Source organism: Canis aureus, chromosome X (genome assembly GCF_053574225.1).
Source record: "Canis aureus isolate CA01 chromosome X, VMU_Caureus_v.1.0, whole genome shotgun sequence".
Taxonomy (NCBI): Eukaryota; Metazoa; Chordata; class Mammalia; order Carnivora; family Canidae; genus Canis; species Canis aureus.
Genome location: NC_135649.1, coordinates 28,753,367 through 28,777,615, shown reverse-complemented (window position 1 = coordinate 28,777,615; position 24,249 = coordinate 28,753,367). Strand labels below are relative to the sequence as shown.

The 24,249-nt window shown below is 36.2% G+C and overlaps 1 protein-coding gene across 7 annotated transcripts in view; it reads right to left on the bottom strand.

The window, feature by feature from the left end:
- The window catches only part of THOC2 (THO complex subunit 2), a 130,666-nt gene that overhangs the window by 85,515 nt on the left and 20,902 nt on the right, over nucleotides 1-24,249 (bottom strand). For all 7 annotated transcript variants that reach the window (XM_077888294.1, XM_077888289.1, XM_077888287.1 and 4 more), the window contains exons 2-4: nucleotides 10,418-10,476; nucleotides 4,801-4,892; nucleotides 2,338-2,389 (exon numbers count right to left, since the gene is read on the bottom strand). In XM_077888294.1, coding sequence (XP_077744420.1) covers nucleotides 2,338-2,374 — 37 coding nt within the window. In that variant the 5' untranslated portion in view covers nucleotides 2,375-2,389; nucleotides 4,801-4,892; nucleotides 10,418-10,476. The remainder of the gene's footprint in view (nucleotides 1-2,337; nucleotides 2,390-4,800; nucleotides 4,893-10,417; nucleotides 10,477-24,249) is intronic.

Genomic DNA, 24,249 nt, shown 5'->3' with positions numbered 1-24,249 from the left:
TCCCAGTGTCATCAAACCACCCACTCCAGCTCAGAGATCCTATCAGTGCATCAAGTTACACCAGACTTCCCTCTCCAGGTCAATATAGCATTCAGAAACTCTCATCCTTACATAATCAGTCTTTTAAAGAAAACTGTTATCTTAACCAGGGAAGTACAACACTGATTTCTCTTAGAACTCTTAAAATATTAGAAAGACAACATGATATAGTATAGTATATACTGTTTATATATATAAACGGTAATTATACTCATATTTGACTTAAAAATTACGAGCTCTGGAACAAAAAAGACCCAGGTTCAAACTCTGCTTTACTGGCTATGTGCCTTGAAAAATCCCTTCTCTGAGCTTCAATTTTATGATCTATACATCTACCTTACAGAAGTTGCTATAAAGATTAAAATGAAACTAAATGCATAACATAAGGCTTAGAACATAGAAAGTGCTCCAAAAATAGCATCTACATTATTATTGCCATTATTTTTACAGGTAGCTCCCATTCTTACTCCTACTCCCCTAGTTTGGCCTGGGGTCATCCTTGGATCATTTTTTCTTCTGCTAACAGTAGAGGTGGGTGAGCAAGGGGACAGGTGACGGAAATTCTCTTTCCAAGTTTGCCACTCAAATCTTGCTTGTAAAAATTGACTGAATAGGCTGAAAGAAATTTCCCAAGAGCAACCAAACATCCTCATAAATTCATATTAATAGTAAAAAACCAGTGACTTGTAGTAATACTTCATATTACTAAATACAAAGGGGCAATATATCCTAATAGAATAAATGAATAAAAAAATTATTAAAACTTACTATTAAGCGGATAGTTGATGATTACCCAAAAAAAGATATAAATTATACTAACACTGTCAAGGACAACATCTTCCACAAAACTTAACCTACAAATCACTTTGAATCCTACAAATTTATAATAATTTTTTTAATTTTTTAAACTTGTTTCAAGCTATACTTATATGTCATATTATGTAATGACTTTAAAGCCTGCTTTAAAAAATTAAGCTTAAAAGGCTTATTGTTGCTGGCGTAAATCAATTCAATAGACAGAATGAACTTATACTTTATGATCCAAATCAGGACAGTTTTAAGGTTGAAATAAGGCACTATTAATTATGCCAGGGAAAACAAAACAAGAATGGGACATATGGTCACCCCATCAGTGATCTGCTCTTTTCATTTATCACTCACAGTCCACATACATTTTGACCTGTTCCTGACATTACTGCTATTATGAAATTTTAAACATCCTGAAAGATCAAGATCAAGCACCAGGCATTCAGATTTGCTAAGATCAAATTCCCAGATTCTCGGTAAGACATTTAAGTAACCTATCTATTCTAGGAATTAAGATTAATGAGCTAAATTAATTCACTTCAGTTTGACAAACTCTCAGAGGATGTCTTATTTTAAAGTGAATTTTATAATGTCTGGTAAAGGTTTCTATTAGAGCAAAGTTATAGAAAGCATAACACTGATGGGGAAAACTGTGTTCAAAGTTATTTTAATTCAAATCTAAAATTAAGAGACATAAATTTATAATATATATTATCTTTTTAAATCCATGCTTCCCATGGAGGGACACTACCTTTTGTTCTAATTCAAAGAAATATTCCTTTTAAATCTTGCATAAATTCTTATTTATTCTGGACAAATAGAGAAGTTGCTATTTCCAAAGCTGGTTTCTCATCCTCAAAACAAAAGTACTTTTGATTACTTTGGCTCTTCCCGCTCTTTCTAAAATTAAGAATCAAAAGAGTGGGCAGCCCAAGTGGCTCAGCGGTTTAGCGCCGCCTTCTGCCCAGGGCATGATCCTGGAGACCCAGGATCGAGTCCCACTTGGGCTCCCGGAATGGAGCCTGCTTCTCCTTCTGCCTGTGTCTCTTATGAATAAATAAATAAAATCTTAAAAAAAAAAGAATCAAAAGAGTATAATGACAAAGTAAATATCTCTTGAGTGCCCTTAAGTTTGAGATTCTGACATTCACTGATAACCTGCATTGAGTAAGATTAATTATGCAGTACTAAAATCTGAGTAACTCAGACTAACTGAACTTCAAAAAACTTGGCTTCTTTTTACTTGAAATGATTTAATTTAGCTGAATTTTAGATAAAAATACATTCTATAAATTCAAACTAAATTATAAACTATATCTAAAGCTAGTTTATAAACAGTAATTTATACTCATATTTGACTTAAAGACTATAAAGTAAAAAAATATATAGTCTAGTTCCTACAAATGGTTTGAAAGAAAACATTTTATTTAACACAGTACATTAATTTACCAAACAGCATTTTTACAGGTAAAATAAAGGCTTGATACCTACCTAATATGCAGAATACATCAGCAAGAATGGAGGGCATATCCTCACGAAATTCCTAATTATAAAAATATAATTATTTACACAGTAAATACAAGAATAGCACACCATCAAGTATGCTTTCAGAATTAACACTCTGCAGTAAAACTTAAAACCTAACAAAACCCCAATACCCTTATGGTGACAAATAATAAAATGCAAGTTTCATAATACAGAGAAAACGGAAAGAGACAACAGCTGGAAAAAAGTGTTTAAATGTCTACCATGAAACAACTTGATAAAAAACCTAACCAAGTACCTCCTGAAATATTAAAGAGCACAAATGAGGGACATTTTTCCCTCATGTTAGAAACCACTGGAATTTGAGAACCTTACACCTACCCAAAGCAAGACTGTTTAAAATGGCACATTTTTCATCCACAACTTTAAATGTTGTGCTTATGCCTGCATCAACACTGACCAATGCAAAAGTCCTAGTGGTGTCAGAACAGACATCTAAAAAAGACAAATACAATTACAAACTGTTGTTCCATTACTCAAGATTCTCTGAAAGTGAAAATAATTACCAAAAATATATCTTTATTTTCTTTATGCACTAATGTTTGTAGCCTTTGGAAAAACTAATGCAAAATTCTCCCTTCATTTCTGGATGAAAACTTCAACATGTATTCTAGATTTGTCTCCTGACTTCCCACTCCCATGCCCAATTTTAGAGCCATTTTCCATTAGTAAGGATCATAGTTCTATCACTGCAATTAGTTTGCTGGCACTATAGCAACCCTTAAACTAGCCTATTTTCAGAGTAAAGGAAAGAAATAAAATCCTAACGAAAAAACTAGCAGCTGTAAGAGATTTCTATGGCTAAGATATAAGATAGTGAGATATGGGACTATGAGAAAGCCATGACAAAGACAATCCAGCTGCAAAAGTATGTATAAGGACTCAAAGGAAAGGGGAAGCCAAGTAAAAACAAAATACATATTAAGTCCATTTCGACTTTTCAATTTCAAAAAATGGGAAAAGTATTAGAATCAAATCCATAAACAGACTATACCAATAGCCAATTCACAGAATGAAAGAACCTTAACTGCACACCAGATTTCATTCTCAAAAGTTTCTTAAGGGCTATGAACTTTTGCTATGTCTACTTGAATACAAGTACTCAGGCTACCTGAAGGCCAGAAAGAAAAGAGGAAGACCAGAGTTTTCAACATGGAATATTATTTGTTGAAAAAATAGACTACTCCAACATGAATTAATACTGCTAAAGTCAGATAGAGACAGTTTAAGGATAAAGAGAAATTCATATTGAACCTCTACTACTTAAATACATTTCAATCAATATGTAGCGGGGAAAAAAATCAAAACAGCTGAACATAGAAGTTTCTTACAACTATCTTCACAAAAGCACAAAAAGCATACTAAGATTACCTATCCTAACAGAAAAAGGCTACAAAAGCTAAAGCAACACAGTGGAAATTCATCCTGGTGTCAAGAAGCTCCAGGTCCCGTACCTCAGTAATACTCATTTTGAAAGCTGTTCTCAACTGAATAGATAATTTCATTTATACAGGGTTAAAATCCAGCCTAATAATAATTGAATAATACACCACTTAACTACTTAAGAAACTTAACTACTGGTTTACAATCAACACCCTTACAATTTAAGAGTTCAGGAATGCCTGAGGGGCTCTGGTTGAGCGTCTGCCTTTGGTTCAGGGCGTGATCCTGGTCCTGGGATCGAGTCCCACATCCGGCTCCCTGCGTGGAGCCTGCTTCTCCCTCTGCCTGTGTCTCTGCCTCTCTCGATGTCTCTCATGAATAAATAAATAAAATCTTTAAAAAAAAAATTTAAGAGCTCATCTTACAATTCAAATACCAAAAACCCATGAAAAGTATCTGGTCTGAATCTAACCTAAATTCTCTAATAAATAAGAGTGAAACAGAATAATCGTCTAAAGGTCAGGAAAATATCTAATTATTAATATTTCCTAACACAACAAACACCTGAAAATTGACAGCAGGTGAACATTAGTTAGAACTATGCAATCTCAATATAAAATAATCCTAAAGTTTTAAAATATATTTAATTTCTGAACATAAGTGCAAACAAAAGCAAATGTTTTGATATGCTACAATAAGAGAAAAATATTCTTGCCATATTATTTTATAGTTGCATTTTTAATTAAGTATATCTTGATTTCATTACAAGGCAGGCTTTTTTTTTCTCCCTCTCAGCTTATCTAATGTTTTCTGCCTTACAACCAGATAAAAATCTAGCCATATAGATAAAATATCTTTATTTCTGTCTAGCAACAAGAATTACTAATATTGCCTTAAAACATTCACTACTATAACTTTCAACAAAATGAAATGCAAGTTATATACTTTAGGGATCTTTGTATCAAAGGTTAAAAAGAAATACGTAACAATTATTAAATTAAGAAACGTGTGTATAAATATACTTACACTAATGTCATTAAGAACATTGGATGCCTGTTCATGCTTTAGATTTCCTTTAATGACATGGTATGATAACTCATAAAGAGCCTGTTGGAAATCTGTTGAACATAAAAGAAAGAATATAAGAACACAATTTCTTGAACATGAAAGGTAGACCTTCTGAGGGAAGACCTCTATATTTCCTACTTTTCAGAATTGTAAGTATCTAAAATGGTAAGAAAAATATACTTCTAATGCTTTTCCCTAGCAGATTTTTCCCTTTTATTTTCACAAAAATGCAATACTAAAAGTAGAAAATAGTTAACCTTGACTCCACTACTATAACATAACTACTGTTTAAACATTTCCTTCCAATCTCTATGTATCCACATATTTTACGTATTTTCATTCACAGTACACATGGTTTGGTATTCTGATTCCCCCACAAACACTTTTTAAAGTATTTTCTCACACTACAAAAGTCCCCAAAATTATTTTCAATGACTGCAGAGAATTCCAGCAGGTGGATATAAACTAATTTAACCATTTCTCTCACCAGCAAATCTCACAGACTTTTCTAATTCAGATTACAGTCAATTCAATCTCAGGGCTACAATGACAACAGGTAAAGAATACTAGTCTATATAAAATCAAGTTTTATCCATATCCTACTCTCAGAGAAATTTCTCCCCAAATCTAGATCTTTTCTCCTCTATCAGAATTCAAACTAAAATAATTACATACATACATACATACACAAAATTGCAGTTCTATGAGAACTGTCAACCACAAATGGTCTCATTTGCTATTACTATCACTTTCTTTGCTGGAGAAGGAATTTGGGTGAGAGGGAGTTAATGGTCACATGAATACCTCCTTCTAGCCATATTTGTCTTTAGTCGTATACACTGAAAACTTTACCTCCTTCTTCTCATTAAAAGTAGAAAAGCAGGGATCCCTGAGTGGCTCAGCGGCTTGGCGCCTGGCTTTGGCCTAGGGCGTGATCCTGGAGCCCCGGGATCAAGTCCCACATCGGGCTCCCTGCATGGAGCCTGCTTCTCCCTCTGCCTGTGTCGGTCTCTGCGCCTCTCTTTCTCTCTTTCTCTCTCTCATGAATAAATAAAATCTTTTTAAAAAAGTAGAAAAACAGCTGTATGGTGACAGATGGTAGCTACACTTGTGGTAAGCATAGCAGAATACAGGATCACAGAGTTGTTGAACTAATTTATTACATGTCAACTATACATCAGTAATAAAGAAAGGGGGCGCATGGATGGCTCAGTTAAGGGACTGCCTTCAATTCAGGTCATGATCCCAGAGTTCTAGGATTGAACCCCACATGGGTCTCTCTGCTCAGCAGGGAGCCTGCTTTTCCCTCTGCCTCTCTCCCTACTCATTCTCTCTTTCTCTCTCAAATGAAATCTTTTAAAAAATACAATAAAATAAAATTTTAAACGTAGAAAAACAGCTGTAGCTCTAAAAGCAGCTGTAAAATAGTCAATTTATAATATCCTTCTGAAGGGAATCAAAAATCTTTCAGGGCAAAATAGCAAGTAAAACATCAAATATTTAAAAATCTTCTCACAGGGCACGCCTGGGTGGCTCAGTGGTTGAGCATCTGCCTTTGGTTCAGGGCGTGATCCTGGTTCTGGGATAGAGTCCCACATCCAGCTCCCTGCGAGGAGCCTGCTTCTCCCTCCGCCTGTGTCTCTGCCTGTGTCTCTGCCTCTCTCTCTCTCTCTCTCACATGAATAAATAAATAAATCTTAAAAATCTTCTCCTGGGACCGCCCAGGTGGCTCAACGGTTGGGCGTCTGCCTTTCGCTCAGGGCGTGATCCCCAGAGTCCTGGGATCAAGTCTCACACCGGGCTTCCTGCATGGAGCCTGCTTCTCCCTCTGCCTGTGTTTCTGTGTCTCTCATAAAATCTTAAAAAAAAAAAATCTCCTTTAGTTTGACTACTTGTCACAAAAAGGGAACAGCATAGAAATCAAAACTTATATCAATACCCCTTTAAAAATCCTTATTGAGGGCAGTCCCGGTGGCGCAGCGGTTTAGCGCCGCCTGCAGCCCAGGGCATGATCCTGGAGACCCTGGATTGAGTCCCACGTCAGGCTCTCTGCATGGAGCCTGCTTCTCCCCCTCTGCCTCTGTCTCTGCCTCTCTCTCTCTCTCTCTGTCTCTATGAATAAATAAATAAAATCTTAAAAAAAATAAAAAATCCTTATTGACAATTTTATTAATTTGTAATTATTTTGCAATGAAATAAATTTGTCCATTAAAGTATTTTCTAAAGAAATATAGTCAGAGTATCCAAATTCCTTATGAATTCATTATTAAACATATTCTATACCTTTTTAATAAATATGCCTTCATTACACTCATAATAAACTATATAAAAGCTAAGGTGCAAAGGAAAAAATTCTATTTGTTAGTATGGTAGAAATATGAGGTCAATTTCATGCTTTGAATTTCCATTAATAAAATGCTTTTACAACAAATAATACTCATTTTTGAAGTTACCCAGGGACATCTGGCTGCCTCAGTCAGTGGAGCATGCAACTCTTGATCTCAGTGTTGTGGGTTAAAGCCCACGTTAGATGTAGAGATAACTTAAAAATAAAATCTTTAAAAAAATTAAAGGGGTACCTGGGTGGTTCACCTAAGTGTCTGCTTTCAGCTCAGGTCATGATCCCAGGGTCCTGGGATTGAACCCCACATCAGTCTCCCTGCTCAGTGAGGAAGCTGCTTCTCCCTCTCCCTCTGCCACCCGCCTTGCTTGTGCTCTCTCACTCCCACTCACTCTCTCAAATAAATTATTCTTAAAAAAATTTTTTTAAATCTGAGCCACCTGAATGGATCAGTCGGTTAAGCATCCAACTCTTGATTTTGGCTCAGATCATGATCTCAGGTACATGGAATTGAGCCCCACATTGGGCTCCACACTCAGCAGGGAGTCTGCTTCTCCCCCTCTCTCCACCCTTCCCTTCTGTCACATGCGGGCTCTCTCTTATTAAAATTAATAAATAAATAAAATTAAAGTTATCCAGATAACTAAGTTTTTTAAAAAAGCAATCACTCTTAGAAGGACAAAACAGCTGAACAACAAATTAAATTCCCAGAAGAATATGGGCTCATAGGCACTGAGGAAATTCTGGTATTAATCAGACAAGGTAATCCCCTTGAGAACAAAAAGCCCAGGTCATTTTGCTGACACTAAGTGACATGAAAATAATCACAATGTTATCCACAAATTAGCAAAGGCAGTCCCCAATTCACATGTTTTTAATGCCTATTTAAGTGGTTAGGAACGTCTATTGTTTTTCAGCCACAAAAACAAGAAGTAGTACTTTAAGACTACCAAGAATAACCCCACAAAATCCTGTAAACTCTATACTAAAGTTGAAAAACATTACAGTTACAACATGGAGAGAAACTTAATAACCTTTATAATTATACACAAAAATAAATAAATAAAAGATTTTATCTTAATGCTAACATTTCAAAGAAAGCAGGGCTTTTTCGTTATTTATTTATTTAATTTATTTATTTATAGTATTCTCTACACCCAACAAGGGTTCAACTCATGACCTGGAGATCAAGAGTTACATGTTCTTCTGACTAAGCCAGCCAGGCACCCCACAGAAGTATTTTTAAGGAGAGCCACAAGTAAAAGGGACTTCTAGAGATTCTTAGACATTCTTTGTGGGATCTGAACACTAAAGGCACTAGTTCTTGGTTATGTCAGGACTACTCATGTTTATCAACCATCATTACAGTATCATTTTACTGGGGAAAAGGCAACTTATAAAAAAAAAAAAGAGTATGTGCAAGGGAAAGAGCTCAGGGAACACTACCCAAACTCAATTCCCCTGAGACAGAACAAAGGACATTCTGAAGAAATGACATTCCGTTAGTTTCCTGCATGGACTACCAACTGGGGCCCTGAGACCAAAGCTTGATTGTTGGCAGATACCAGCCAAAGAATGTGTGCATTGAGGAAGTAGGCAAGGGCAGGTCTGGCAATTCAGTAACTGAAGCCACACTCATAACTATTTTGGGTTTCATATGTGAATAAGAACAGCCATGCAAATTAACAATAATCTGGTAGTTATTAATGATGCATACAGTGCCATTTAAAACTGACAAGTAATCATCCTATGTTATGCTATTTACAATTTTCTGAAAATTCTCTTATTTTACCCAATAAGATTTCAATCACAAACAAGATCAAAACTAAATGAGAAGTTATACACTTGTTTTAAAGATAGGGAAGGAGGGATGCCTGGGTGGCTCAGCAGTTGAGCATCTGCCTTTGGACCAGGGCGTGATCCTGGAGTCCCGGCATGGAGTCCCACATTGGGCTCCCTGCATGGGGCCTGCTTCTCCCTCTGCCTAGGTCTCTGCCTCTCTGTGTCTCTCAAGAATAAATAAATAAAATCTTTTAAAAAACAAAAATAAAGATAGGGAAGGAAAAAATAAAGTATCCAAATGCTTTTAGGAAAGAGTCTTTCTTTACTTTCTTACAATTCTGGCAGTCAACGGACTTATTCAAAAGAAAAGGCATTAAAGCAACCTCAGAAATCTTTATGATCGATCACGCAACTTTATAAGAAGGATAAATTGGAAAATAACTAGGGGTGCAGGCTAGGAATGTTAAGTCTTAAAACAGGTCTTACCCAAATGACAGAAAAAAATGGCTCATTTATTTGTTAAAAAATGCTTTCCACTCAAAAATTCAAATGTTCTTTAAGAAGTATACACTTTCATATTACTATTTAATTTTTGATAAAACCAAAGTAAATTATCTTTAGAAAAACATTTTCAATCTTCTATTCACAAAAGCATAATAACTATAATGAATTGTATTTAATCACTTTTTATTTAAAATAGATCTATTGGTTATAAGTTTTTTCCAGATTGGAAAAAACTGTTGAGTTCTACCCTCAGTGAAAGTTACACACGAAAATGCTTTAAATTTACCAGCCGTAATTGCTTTTGTTTTTGCCCCCTCTTTTTCTAAATCCAAATGACTAATTTTAAATAAATGCTAAAAAGTAAAATCTTTTAAAATTAAAATTTACATCCTGTTTAACTACATCATACTTAATAAACCACACTTGTGATATGCAGTAAACAACTCCTTTGCTTTTAATGTTTTCCATGACAACTGCCTTTAATAAGATCCCCAGATACTACCTAAACATAACCAGCTTTAGTAAAACACAACCTCAGTTTCTGGAAATTTCCTAGTGCAAACAAGACCAGAATAGTTATTTCGTGCTAGCTTTTCTCTTCTGTTTACAACTGATAGCTAGCCTGTGTAATTTTTAATACAGATAGCAACTGCTGGTATTTGGCTAAATATACCATGTCACAATTATAAAAGCGAAGCAACATATGACTATTATGCAGATCAAGTATCTATACAGAAAGAGATATAGTCTTACTGTAACTATAGTTTTATTTATTTTTTATAACTATGGTTTTAATCCTAACTGTAATAAGCTCATATAAAAGCTTTATATAATGTGAACTATCTCATACCTTTTGCTTTTCATTCATAACAATTTAACAGAAAACAGAACATCTATTAATTTTGACAAAGCCAAAAATAATAGCTATGATACTTTTAAAAGTCTTACCTCTGTAAGTTGAACTATCATGGCTTTTATTTTCACTGAGGATCCGGCATAAATGCAAACTAGAATAAAATAGAAATAATCTGCATTCATTTCCAATCCTAATATAGACAATCCTTATAGAGCAAATTATATCAACTAAAAATATTTGGAAACATATCAGATGTGTTTAAATCCATTAGTTTATAATGAGAATAAAACCAACCTAAAAACCCTAGTTGTCAGGACTGGAGGAAGGTAGTTATTTTTGAAAACTGGTAACTAAAAGAATAAAAATCAAGTACTTATTCTGCCTTTCACATATGAACCAATAACTGATAAGAAAAAAGTCTCTGTACTGAAGAGACTAATAAATAATGACAAAAGAATATCACCATTTAAAAATGCCTAATAAATTAAAGGATCTAAGTATCTATCAATAGCTCTTACATCACAAGAAGAGACAAACATAAGCATGTCCTGATCGTGATGAAAGAATACACCAGCCACCTATGAAGCTGTCAGAAAGAAAGAAAGAAAGAAAGAAAGAAAGAAAGAAAGAAAGAAAGACCGACCAGCCATGCTGAATTTAAACTGTGGAAACTCTACAATGACCCTGTCTCTTCAACAAATACATTGCAAGGAAAAATTAACGATGCTAGGGAATCCTCACGGTTAAAAAAGGCTTGAGAGATGTCAATCACAGTGTTTGGATCCTATTTCAAATAAGTATTTTTAAAATTATTATTTCTGAGTCAACTGGAATATTTTTATAAAGATTTTATAAATTTTAGGGGCACCTGTGTGGTGCAGTCAGTTAAAGAATCCAGCTCTTAGGTTTTAGCTCAGGTCTGATGTCAGGGTCATGAGATCAAGCCCCATGTGCGGCTCTGCACTCAGCATGGAGTCTGCTTGAGTTTCTCTCTCCCTCTCTCTCTACTCTGCGCCCCCCCCTCCCAACTCCAGCTCGCTCTTTCCTGCTTTCTCTCAAATAAATCAATCTTCAGAAAAAAAAGATTTTTTTATAAGAGATTCTTTTTTAAAAAAGATTTTATTTATTTATTCATGAGAGACAGAGAGAGAGGCAGAGACACAGGGAGAAGGAGAAGCAGGCTCCATGCAGGGAGCCCGATGCGGGACTCGATCCCATGACCCCAGGGGTCATGCCCTGGGCCAAAGGCAGGTGCCAAATCGCTGAGCCACCCAGGAATCCAGAAAAAAAAAAGATTTTCATAAAAATTTATCTTTAAAAGATAATACAGAAATAGTCATGGATAAAATGGCATTTACTTCAATAGAATGAGAAAATGGGTAGGGTAACAAGTGAAACAAGACTGGCCAGCAGTTGACAATTACTGAAGCTGATTGCTAATTTCACTGGTATTCTACTTTCTCATCTGAGATTTTTTTCCACTAATAAAATTTAGAAACAAAAAAAAGAAAATTGGAAAAAAAACTTGTATTTTAAATACCTCTTCATTAGATTAATTTAAATATTGCAAGGAAGGGCAGATATACAGAATATAGTGAGAAGAGGTTATGCTTAATTAGAATTCCAGAGACAAGAGAACAGGGATGGGGAACCTGGGTGGCTCAGTTGGTTAAGTGTGTCTGCCTTCAGCTCAGGTCATCATCCCAGGGTCCTGAGACCCAGCCCCACATCAGGCTCCCTGTTCAGCTACTCTGTCTCTCCCCCATCTCTCAAATAAATAAAATCTTTAAAAAAAAAAAGAGAGAGAGAGAGAAGACGGCAAAATCAGTATTTAAAGCAATAATAGCCAAGAATTCAGTTTTCTAGAACTGAAGTGAAATCCACAACTCGGCACATCATAATTAAGCTAGAGAAAACCAAGGACAGAATCAGTTAAGCACCTAAAGGAAAATAAAGACTGTATCTTAAGGACTTCTAGACAAGAACTCTGAATGCTGAAAGATACATCCAAAATGCTAAAACAAAGTATTTGCCCACCTAATTTTATACCCAAAATATTTAGTTGCAAGAAAAGGCAAAATAAGGACTGGAGCTCAGACAAACAATAACTGATTCACACACTAAAATAAACACTTAAGGACGTTTTCTAGGTAGGATAAAAATTATTACAGAAAGAGTTGCAGCAAGAAATGAGGAAAAAGTAGCAAGTACATGGGTAATTCTAAATGAATATTAACTGATAATAATAATAGTGTCTTGTATTTAAACATGTACAGTATTAAATATACAGATAAATGGAAAAATACTGAAATACATCAGGACTAATGTGGGTTTGGGACGTATGGGTGGCTCAGCGGTTGAGCGTCTACCTTCGGCTCAGGGCACGATCTCGGGATCTGGGATCGAGTCCTGCATCAGACTCCCTGTGAGGAGCCTGCTTCTCCCTCTGTCTGTGTCTGCCTCTCTCTCTTTCTGTGTCTTTCATGAATAAATAAATAAATCTTAAAAAAAAACTGATGTGGGTTTATCCCAAACACACAAAGTTGATTCAAATTAATTCACATTAAACTGACTTTTAAAAAATCATGAGTTCAACAGATACATAAAAGACATTTGACAAAATTCAACATCCATTCACTATTTTTTTAAAAAGACTTAAAAACAGGAATAGAAGGAACCATTATAATTTGGTAAAGTAGCAGTTCCAATAGTGTGGTTCACAAAACTGACCCCAAGACACTTTCCAGAGTTCTGCAAGATCAAAACAGTATTCATAATAATACAAAGACTTCATTTCCCTTTTTTGCAGTATTAACATTTACACTAACAGTTCATTTATTTTTTTTCTCAGAGGGAAGAGAGGCAGAGGGAGAAGGAGAGAAAGAATCTTAAGCAGGCTCCATGCCCAGCACAAAGCCCAACACAGGGCTGGATCTAACAACCCTGAGATCATGGTCTGAGCCAAAGAGTCCAACACTTAACCAACTGAGCCACTCAGGTGCCCCTGAACTAACAGTTCAAAAGAAAAGGAAGGAAAAAGACTGCTGGCACCTTAGCACGTATCAAGGCATTTGCACCAAACTGCTTCATTGATTCTTCATGATCAAGAAATCAAAAGAAAGAGCGACGCCTGGGTAGCTCAGTTGGTTGAGCATCTGACTCAATTTTGGCTCAGATCATGATCTCATAGGTCCTGAGATGGAGCTCCACATTGGACTCCCTGGTGGGTGAAGCATCGGCTTGGGATTCTCCCTCTCTGCCCCTCCCTTCACTTGCACGTGAGGGCCCACACACTCTCTCAAATAAATCTTTAAAAAAAAAAATCAAAGAAAAGAATAAAGCCAGTCCCATGTAAGATGTTACCAAGCTACCTTTTCATGATCATTCATAAAACAAGCCAGTTTCACTTAAGAAGGTACTTGATGGAAGTGGCATCAACAAGATGGCAGAACAGGAAGCCCCAGGTTTTCCTTCCTCCCAATGAAACATCAACTCATCAACAATACACATACCAATTCCCTTTATGAGATATTAAGAAACCAGTTAAGAGGCTCCTGCACCCCATGTAAGCCTAAACTAACTGCATCAAGCAGGAAAATTCATGCCACCCTTTTACCACAGTCCCTCCTCCTGGCACAATACCACACAACTAGAAAAAAAACTCCCAGCCCCCAAATTCTCCCTGAGGATTGAAAGAGAAGACTGGACTTTACATCTAACATTCTGACTTGGGGTATGGCCTGTCTGAGGGGCTGGTTTCTTTCCTGAACATCTTGGAGCACAGACAGGGCTCTGTATACCCTTGGTGCCTGAGGCCTGCTAACAACGACAAAAAATATCTGGGTGGCAAGACGTGGATTCAGAGAATCCATACTACAGCAAACAGAAATCAATACACCTCAACAGCCTCTCCCTCAGGGGAGAAAGAGTATCCAACATTCCAGCTTTTGGGGATACTGCCTGAAGGAACAGTTTCTGTTTAGCCTGACCTAGGGCCGTGACAGCACCCAGCCTCCTCTAGCTGCCTAGGGGCCACCAAAAACAAAAAAGAGCTGAGTGGTATGTTGCTACTTCATAGGACCCACAGTACAACAGATGGACACCAAAGGATACAAAAGAGTACAAGCTTCTGAAAAAAAGAAACTGAAAAATTCCTTTAATTTAGAATCTACACATGAAAGTCCAAAAGACACATCCAGAGAAAAGGTTTCTAAAGCCCCCAGAATCCATAGCCAGGCTGACTAGTAATGTAAGGCTGTACATTACTAAGCCAGTCCATAAAGACTGGAAGATAGGAGTGTTTTTTCAAATACAATCATACGAACACAAAATTAAAAAGAACATAAAGAAACAAGGAAGATGGCCCAATAAAAGGAATAAAGCAAGTCTCCAAAAACTGACCCTAAAGAATTAGAGGTATATGAGTTACCTGACAATTTAAAATAACCACCATAGTAACGCCTGGGTGGCTCAATGGTCAAGCATCTGCCTTCAGCTCAGGGCATGATCCTGGAGTACCAGGGCCAAGTCCCACATCGGGCTCCCTGCAGGGAGCCTGCTTCTCTCTCTGCCTATGTCTCTGCCTTTCACTCTCTATGCCTCTCATGAATAAATAAAAATCTTCAAAATCATAAAATAACCACCATAAAGTTGCTCAATGAGCTCAGGAAAATGATGCATGAATAAAAGATTTTCAACAAAAGGATAGAAAATATTTAAAAAGAACCAAACAAATTTTGGAACTAAAGAATGTAGTAACTGGGGCCCCTGGCTGGCTCAGTCACAGTAAAGCATACAACTCTTGATCTCAGAGTTGTGAGTTTGAGCCCCTTACTGGGCATGGAGCCTACTTTTAAAAAAAAGAATGTAGTAACTGAACCTAAAAATTCACAAAGAGGTTCAACAGCATTTATAATCACATGCAAAAAATGAAATTGGACACTTATCTTACATCATACAAAAACCAACTCAAAATGGATTAAATAATAAATTTAAGATCCAAAACTGCGAAATCCCTAGGAAAAGCTATACGACATTGGTCTTGGCAATGACTCCTTGGATAGAACAACAAAAACAAATAGACAAGTAGGACATCAATCAAAAAATTGTGTATGCAGCAAAGGAAACAATGAGCAGAATGAAAAGGCAACCTACGGAATGGAAGAAAATATCTGCAAACCATGTATCTGATAAGGGGTTAATATCCAAAATATATAAGGAACACCTATAATTCAATAGCAAAAAATCCAGCCAATTAAAAAATGGGCAAAGAACTTGAACACATTTCTCCAAAGCAGACATACAAATGGCCAAAAGTTATATGAAAAGATGTTCAACATCACTTACCAGAGAAATGCAAATCAAAACCACAGATATCGCCTTCACACTTGTAAGGATGGCCATTATCAAAAAAACAGAAATAGAAACAACACTTGATAAAAGGAGTTATCCAAAATATACAAAGAACTTACAATTCAATAAAAAAACTCAATTTAAAAATGGGCAAAAGACCTCACACCAAAGATATACAGATGTCAAAATAAGCATATGAAAAGATGCCCTACATCATGTCATTAGGAAAATGCAAATTAAAACAATGAAATACCACTACACACCTATTAGAATAGCCAAAATCTGGAACACTGCCAACACCAAATGCTATTAAGGATGTGGCACAACAGGAACTCTCAATCATTACTGGTGGAAATGAAAAGTGGTACAGCCACATTAGAATAGCTTGACGGTTTCTTATAAAACTAAACATACTCTTACCTTATGATCCAGTAATCTCACTCCTTGTTATTTACCCAAAAGAAGTGAGAAATGTCCACACAAAAACCTACGCATAGATGTTTACAGCAGCTTTATTCATAACTGCCAAAACCCGGAAGCAACCAAGATGTCCTTCAGTAGGTGAATGGATAAACTGGTACATCCACACTATGGAATTATTCAGTTCTGAACAGATATTAGCTATCAAGCCAGGAAAAGGCATGAGGAAACCTTAAATGCAAATTACTAAGCGAAAGAAACCAATCTGAAAAGGCTATATAATGTGTATTTCCAACTATATGACATTTTGGAAAAGGCAAAACTATGGGGAGTAAAAAGATCAGTGGTTGCCAGGGGTTGGGAGTAGCCAGAGAGATGAACAAACAGAACACAGAGAGGATACTTAGGGCAGGGGAAATACTCTGATACCAAAATGGAGGATACATATCAGTACACATTTATACAAACCCATAGAATATACAACACCAAGAGTGAAGTCAAAGGTAAACTATGAATTCTGGGTGACTGTGATGTGTCAATATAGATTCATCAATGGTAACAAAGGTACCACTGTGGTGGGGAATGTTGAAAATAAGGGAGATGGCTATGCATGTGTAGGCGCAATGGGAAATCTCTGTACCTTTCTCTCAATTATTCTGTGAACTTAAAACTGCTGTAAAAAATTTCTTTAAAAAAAAAAAAAAAAAAAAGGGCAGCCCCAGTGGCTCAGCGGGTTTAGCACCGCCTTCAGCCCAGGGTGGGATCCTGGAGACCTGGGATAGAGTCCCATGTGGGGCTCCCTGCATGGAGCCTGCTTCTCCCTCTGCCTGTGTCTCTGCCTCTCTCTGTCTCTCATGAATAAATAAAATCTTTAAAAAAAAAAAAACAGAAAATAACAAGTGTTGAGGAGGATGTGGAGAAACCAGAACCCTTGTGAATTGTTGGTGGGAATGTAAAGTGGTGCAGCACCTGTGAGAAACAGTTTGGAAGTTCCTCAAAAAGTTAAAAATAGGGATCCCTGGGTGGCGCAGCGGTTTGGCGCCTGCCTTTGGCCTAGGGCGCGATCCTGGAGACCCGGGATCGAGTCCCACATCGGGCTCCCGGTGCATGGAGCCTGCTTCTCCCTCTGCCTGTGTCTCTGCCTCTCTCTCTCTCTGTGACTATCATGAATAAATAAATAAAATCTTTAAAAAAAAAAAAAAAAGTTAAAAATAGAACTACAATCCAGCAATCCCACTGAGTATTTATTCACAAGAGGTGATATCAGGATTTCAAAAAGTATTTGCTTTCCCATGTTCACTGCAGCATTATCCACATAGCCAAAAGGTAGAAACAATCTAAATATACATCAACAGATGAATGTATAAAGAAAATGTGGCATATACATAAAATTGACTATTATTCAGCTATAAGGAACTCCTGTCATATACCACAACATAGATAAGCCTTGAGGACAGTATGTAAAGTGAAATGTCAGTCACAGAAGCATAAATACTGCACGATTCTGCTTATATTGAAATATATCTAAGAGAGTCAAACTCATAGAAGCAAAAAGTTTAATTTCAGTGGTTGCCAGGGACTAGAGGGAAAGAGAAATGGGGAGTAGCTATTCAACGGGTACAAAACATCAGTTACACAAGATGAAAAACATCCAGAGATCTACTGTACAACATTGTGCTTATCTTTAACACAGTACCATTCACTTAAAAATTCATTAAGGCTAATCTCGTTATGTGCTTTTACCTACAATGAAAAAATGTGCTTGAAGTAGTGAAAAATATTTAATTAAATCCTGAGCCCTGACAACACGTCTTTTTAAGAACATGTATTTTAATATTCTATGTGACAAAATGGAAAGTACACATAAAGCATTTCTGCCACACACTAAAATACTATGGTTGTCTCCAGAAAATCACTTAAGCAATTGTTTAAATTGTGAGTTGAGTTAGCTGCTTTTACATAGAATGCCATTTTTACTTGAAAGAACTGATAATGGTTATTCAGACTTGGGTTTTTGGCAGGCATTTTCTCAAAAATGAACCAACTGAGCCAGTCACTTCAAGGAAAACAACTGAGAGTATTTGCTGCCAATGATAAAATATAAGGTTTCAAGCAAAAATTCAAGTATTGAAAAACTTATAGCTACCACCTTGGACTTGACTAGTTCCCAATTCTCAAAAACTTTCCGGATTAGTTCAGTGATGATATTAAAGAATGTGGGGGTGGGGGACTTTTATTTAACACAATGTATTGTGTCAATACTTTGAAAAGGTGCATCATTCAGTGAACCAGTATTTTCCAATTGACCAATGCATGATACTGCAAAATAATGCATGGGTAAAAGATCCCAAGTAAAAGGCAAATGCATTTTAATTTAAAAAGTACAGAAAGTTCACTGATGTTGTTTTGGATTTGACATTGCAACAAATCACTAAGATACTAACACTTCATGGGATGCCTGGGTAGTTCAGGGGTTGAGCGTCTGCCTTTGGCTCATGGTGTGATCCCAGAGTCCCAGGATTGAGTTCCACATCAGGCTTCCTGCATGGAGCCTGCTTCTTCCTCTGCCTGTGTGTCTCTGCCTCTCTCTCTCTCTCATGAATAAATAAAATCTTCCAAAATAAAAACTACCACTTCACAAATTTTGTCATGATAATCAAAGAATACTATCTTCAATTATCTGAAAAGACTATTAAAATTCTCCTTTTGCTAACTATTTACCTGTGTGAGGCTAGATTTTCTTCATTTACATCATCAACAACAATATATTGCAAATTCTACTTCTATAAAACTCTATTTTATGCACACACAAAAATCAACTCCATTCAGGTAAGGCTTAAAAAATTAAAAGCAAAATAAGATGTTTCCAGGGGCGCCTGGATGGCCCAGCCTGTTAAGTGCTGCCTCTGGCTCAGGTCATGATCCCAGGATCCTGGGACTGAACCTCACATTGGGATCTCTGCTCAACAGGGAGCCTGCTCTTCTCCCTCTCCCTCTGCCTGCCACTCCCCTTGCTTGTGCTCACTCATCAGAGCCCGCACACACACGCTGTGTCAAATAAATAAATAAACAAATAAGTAAAATATTTTTAAAATAATGTTTCCAGAAAATCATAGGAGAATAAGTGCATTTGCCTTGGAATGGGGAAAGATTGCTTAAGCACAAAAAAAACTACTAATCAGGGCAGCCCGAGTGGCTCAATGGTTTAGCACCGCCTTCGGCCCAGGTTGTAATCCTGGAGACCCGGGATTGAGTCCCACGTCGGGCTCCCTGCATGGAGCCTGCTTCTCTCTCTGCCTCTCACTCTGTGTCTCTCATGAATAAATAAAATCTTTTAAAATAAAAAAAACTACTAATCATAGAGCAAAGGATCAAAAATGACATTAAGGGACGCCTGGGTGGCTCAGCAGTTGAGCCCCAAATCAGGCTCCCTGCATGGAGCCTGCTTCTCTCTGTCTCTATCTCTCTAATGAATAAAATCTTTTAAAAATAATAAAATAAATGACATTAAAATAAATAACTTCTGTTCATCCAAAATCATCATTTTAAGAGCGGAAATACAAACCAAATAGTAACAAAAGATATCTGCCACATATACAGTATAATGCACAAAGGACACAAATACAGGCTATATAAAGAACTCCTACAAGTCAATGAAAGAAATGCTAACAATCCAATAGAAAAATGGGAGAAAAAATATAAAGAGGCCTTTCACAAGAAATCAAAATTTCAAATGGCCAAAAACACATAAAAAGATGCCCATGAAAACATAAGCCCCTGCAACAGGAATTCCATTTTTAAAATCATAGGAAACAGACTGAGGGTCGCTGGAGGGGCAGGGGGGTGAGGACAAGGTAACTGGGTGATGAACATTAAGGAGGGCATGTGATGAGAAAAAAAAAAAGGAGGGCATGTGATGTAATGAGCACTGGGTATTATATAAGACTGATAAATCACTGACCTCTACCTCTGAAACCAGTAATACATTATATGTTAATTAATTGAATTTAAATAAATTTTTGAAAAAGAAAAAATAAATGCCCCAATAAAACATCATTACATACATACCATATTGACAAAAAATTTAAAGTCTGAAAATATTAACAGTGAGGATGTGAAGCAAGGTGAACTCTCACACAAGTGTTGTTGGGAATGTATTTTGAAATAGTTTCACAGTTTTTAAGATTTTATTTATTCATGAGAATACACAGAGAGGAGGGAGAGGCAGAGACACAGGCAGAGGGAGAAGCAGGCTCCATGCAGGGAGCCCAACGTGGGTCTCCAGGATCACGCCCCGGGGCTGAAGGCGGCGCTAAACCGCTAAGCCACCCGAGCTGCCCTAGTTTTCACAGTTGAAAGGAGAGCTAAAGTTAGTCACAATCTAGAACCCAGTGATTTCTTACACTTATATATACCACAAAAACACGTGCTTGTGTACACCAAGAGATTCGTTTAAGAATGTTTCTATTGGCGCTGTTGGTAATAGCTGAAAATTCAAAACAGTAAAACTGTTAATCAATAGCATAAGAGATAAATTATGGTACAGTTATGGAATGAAGCATCCTATAACTATGGCTAATACTTCCAAAATTATCGATGGATCTTAAAAATATAATGTTGAGCAAAAGCAGCCAGATACACAGAATACATTCTCTATGATTCCATTTATAGGAAATTCAAGAACAAACTTAAGCTTATAGGGTAATAAAACTGCAAATAAAAACAAGGAAGAGAAAGCCATAAATGTCAGGATAATGGTTACCATGGAGAGGTAAAAAATGAGAAATCTGGAAGGGCAGTTGTCTTGACCTGGGTGTGAGTTACACAGGCGTGCATCTTACACTAATTCTTTAAACTCTACGTTTATGTTTTATGCACTTTTCTATATTTAATTGCACAACTTACAAAAAGAAATATTCCTATTACAAGCTGCACAAGGCTCTAACAAAAAATTAATGCATATTTTCTTTACTTTTATGTCTAGCAATCTTTTTCCCATAAGTCCATAAAATAACTTATTAGACTAATAGAGTATGTTTCTATATCACACCTAAAGTTGAAATATGCCACATAAATCACCCACAGAGAGATTATCTACTTTGCAGATTATCTATGCTGTTGCAGCTGGCCATTCTGTCTTCTGATTATTTCAATACCCCATCATCTGATGAGCAGAGTAAGGTTTTTTAAAGTCAATAAAGTAAACTTTTGTTTTAAAGATTTTATTTATTTATTCATGAGAGACAGAGAGAGAGAGAGAGAGAGAGAGAGAGAGAGAGAGAGGCAGAGACACAGGCAGAGGGAGAAGCAGGCTCCATGCCAGGAGCCTGATGTGGGACTCGATCCCGGGACTCCAGGATCACGCCCTGGGCCGAAGGCAGGCGCTAAACCACTGAGCCACCCAGGGATCCCCAAGTAAACTTTTTCTGGTCAACAATTCACTTGTGAGTCTCACAAAATTATCTTCAAAATCAAAGAATAAAAAAGTCTTGTCAAAGGAGACTAATTAAATCTGCATAGTTTGAAAATCTCATTTAGTTATTAGTTTTTAACCAACTTCTATTTAAAAAAAAAGAAAAATGTTCAGAGCACATTATAAATGGTGAAATAAACCGATTTAAGTTTGACCCCAGAACTTTCAACTACTTCCCTGAAGAACTAGACAGATCTTCCAATGCATTGAGAACAGTGGTTAAGCTTTTAATTTCTCAAAATGTTAAACCTACCACAAGCTTATCTAAAATATAAAACAAAATCAATCTTCCTTCCAACAAGCAACACAGAAATATCTGATTCAGACTAGCATCAGAAAATGTAATCTAAAAATGTCTACATCCAGCTCCTTTTTGTTAAGAGGAAATATATGAGAAAGTATATCAAGATCACTTCAATATTTGCTATAAATAAAACAATTCCTTGTGGTTCTCACTGCCCCCAAAGGTTCAATTCCCTGTAGACAGTAGTAGTAGGAAACACTGGTTTTTGACAGAATGGAATGGAATCAAGTAACTCACCTTTCCCTTTGTATCCCAGCTACTAAAAAGCAAGGTCAAATATTCCTTCTTATGGTGAATGTATTTGCTTATTCACATTTTAAATAGCTTCATTTTCTATTTGTGCTAATAAGCTTAAAGCATGTCTTTCACAATAATCCTTCCAGTAGGGAAGAGGGAATGTCAGTGTTCCTACCTCATCCCACCTCATCTAAAGGTACGGCCATTGTTACATAATTTTAAGAAATAATTAAAACATAATTCCATCTTGTCAGTCAGTCACAAGGCCACAAACATATTCGTTAAAATGCAGGTAATAATGTCATCACGAAGTATCAATTAGCATCTCAAAGATTTGCTCAAATTGTGTAAGGAATCACTGATGGTTATTATGATAAGGCAATTCACTTGCATAAGATACTTTTATTTCCCTAGTATAAAAGTTCGTCCTTAGTGGTAGGAGGAAACTAAACCAATTGCTAAGAATGTTCCCCCAATCAGTCCATGCTCTTCTCCCTAAGTAATTCACTAAAAGAAGAACATAAAGTATCCTTAAAAAATTCTGGTTCTGAATGCTGCATGTCTTACCACACCTGTTAAACAGTTTTAGTACTCTACCCTAAATTATAAAGGAAGAAAAAAACAAAACTACCTCCAACAGTTGCTCATTTCAATGTGGCTTAAAAATAATCAAATATTATGCCTTAGTCTATATTATTTTATTCCTCTCATAATCTTCAAATAATTGAGTTTGCCAGTTTTTCCACTTTTAAAACAATATGGTGCTATTGTGGAGATGCTGTCTCAGATCCCTGAAAACAAAGACAGAATCTACATTCTGTCAAAGATCTGTGAAATTAAACTGAATGTCTTAAAATTCTTCCAAGGCCCCACATATTTTGTGAATACTTCTGGAGTAATTAGCTTTCCACCTTACTTGAACCCATTTTCCAGTAAAAAAAGGAAGCACACCACAAGCCTGAGCTATTTGATTATGGCCAACATCTCAAAGTTGGCTTCACACATAAAACGCTGATGTCAATCTGTGCTTCAATTAAGTCTTCAAAGCAAAACAACAAAAAAGGCTAAATTTGGTGAAGCGAAGTACTGCCTCTACTATCATTATCAGAACAGAAATATGACACAAAAATGAGATATTTGACATGCAGTTTTATCTTGAAACATGCATTTATGAAAATGAAAATATTCACTTATGCGGAGGAAAGGGAACAGGAAATGTTTAAAAAGCAAAGGTTCCTGCATAGAAGTACATTAAGAGCATTCTCTCTACCTTAATATTTAAGCATTGGAGAATAATTTTTCTAACAAAGAAAGCAAAAGCCTAGAAAATCTCCTGATACTGCTACATTTTTTTGAAAAACACACCTCTTACCAGGAAAATGGACCAAGACTTATTCTTACCTGGTGAATACAGGTCAAAATGAGAAAATAAATGCCAATGAAAACTAAAATATGAAGCAGCTGAATTTAAAGTATCTTTTGAAGAAAAAAAAAGACTCAACAACCAAGACAAATCTCTTTGAATGATTATTTGCCATAAACTCCCTCCTCCTGCCTCCCTCCAAAAATTCAGGTCAGACATTTAATGAACATCCAAATGCACTTAGATAAGTTCTGTAACATGTAAAATAATTTAGTAGCAGAAGAAGAAAAAGAATGGCAACCAAAACTCTGCCAATTAAATTTTAAAAGTTTAACTACCAAAAATAAGACCTAACAAAAATTTCAAATTGATATGTAAATTTTTAAAAACTAAAATAATTAAGTTCTTCTAACAAATAGATAATATATAATAAAATATCTCAAAATTAGACCAGGTATGGACATGAGGCTAACATCTTCAGATTAACACCGTGGAACATAAATCCATTAAGGTTGCTTGTGACACAAAGAAATACTGAGTTCCCCGTGTTAACAATTTTACTAAAAACAAACTTCACCACTGTATCTACCAGTACATGCAAGTTTATTAGTATAATCATAGCAAGTCCTATGCTAGAATGAAGTTGTCAAGAAACTAAAACTCTATTTCCAAAATTAAAGTGATTAAATCCGTATCCTTCATATGTGGCAGAATTCAAATGTTTGCATTTATTTTTTTTTAAGATTTTAATTTATTTATTCATGAGACAGAGAGA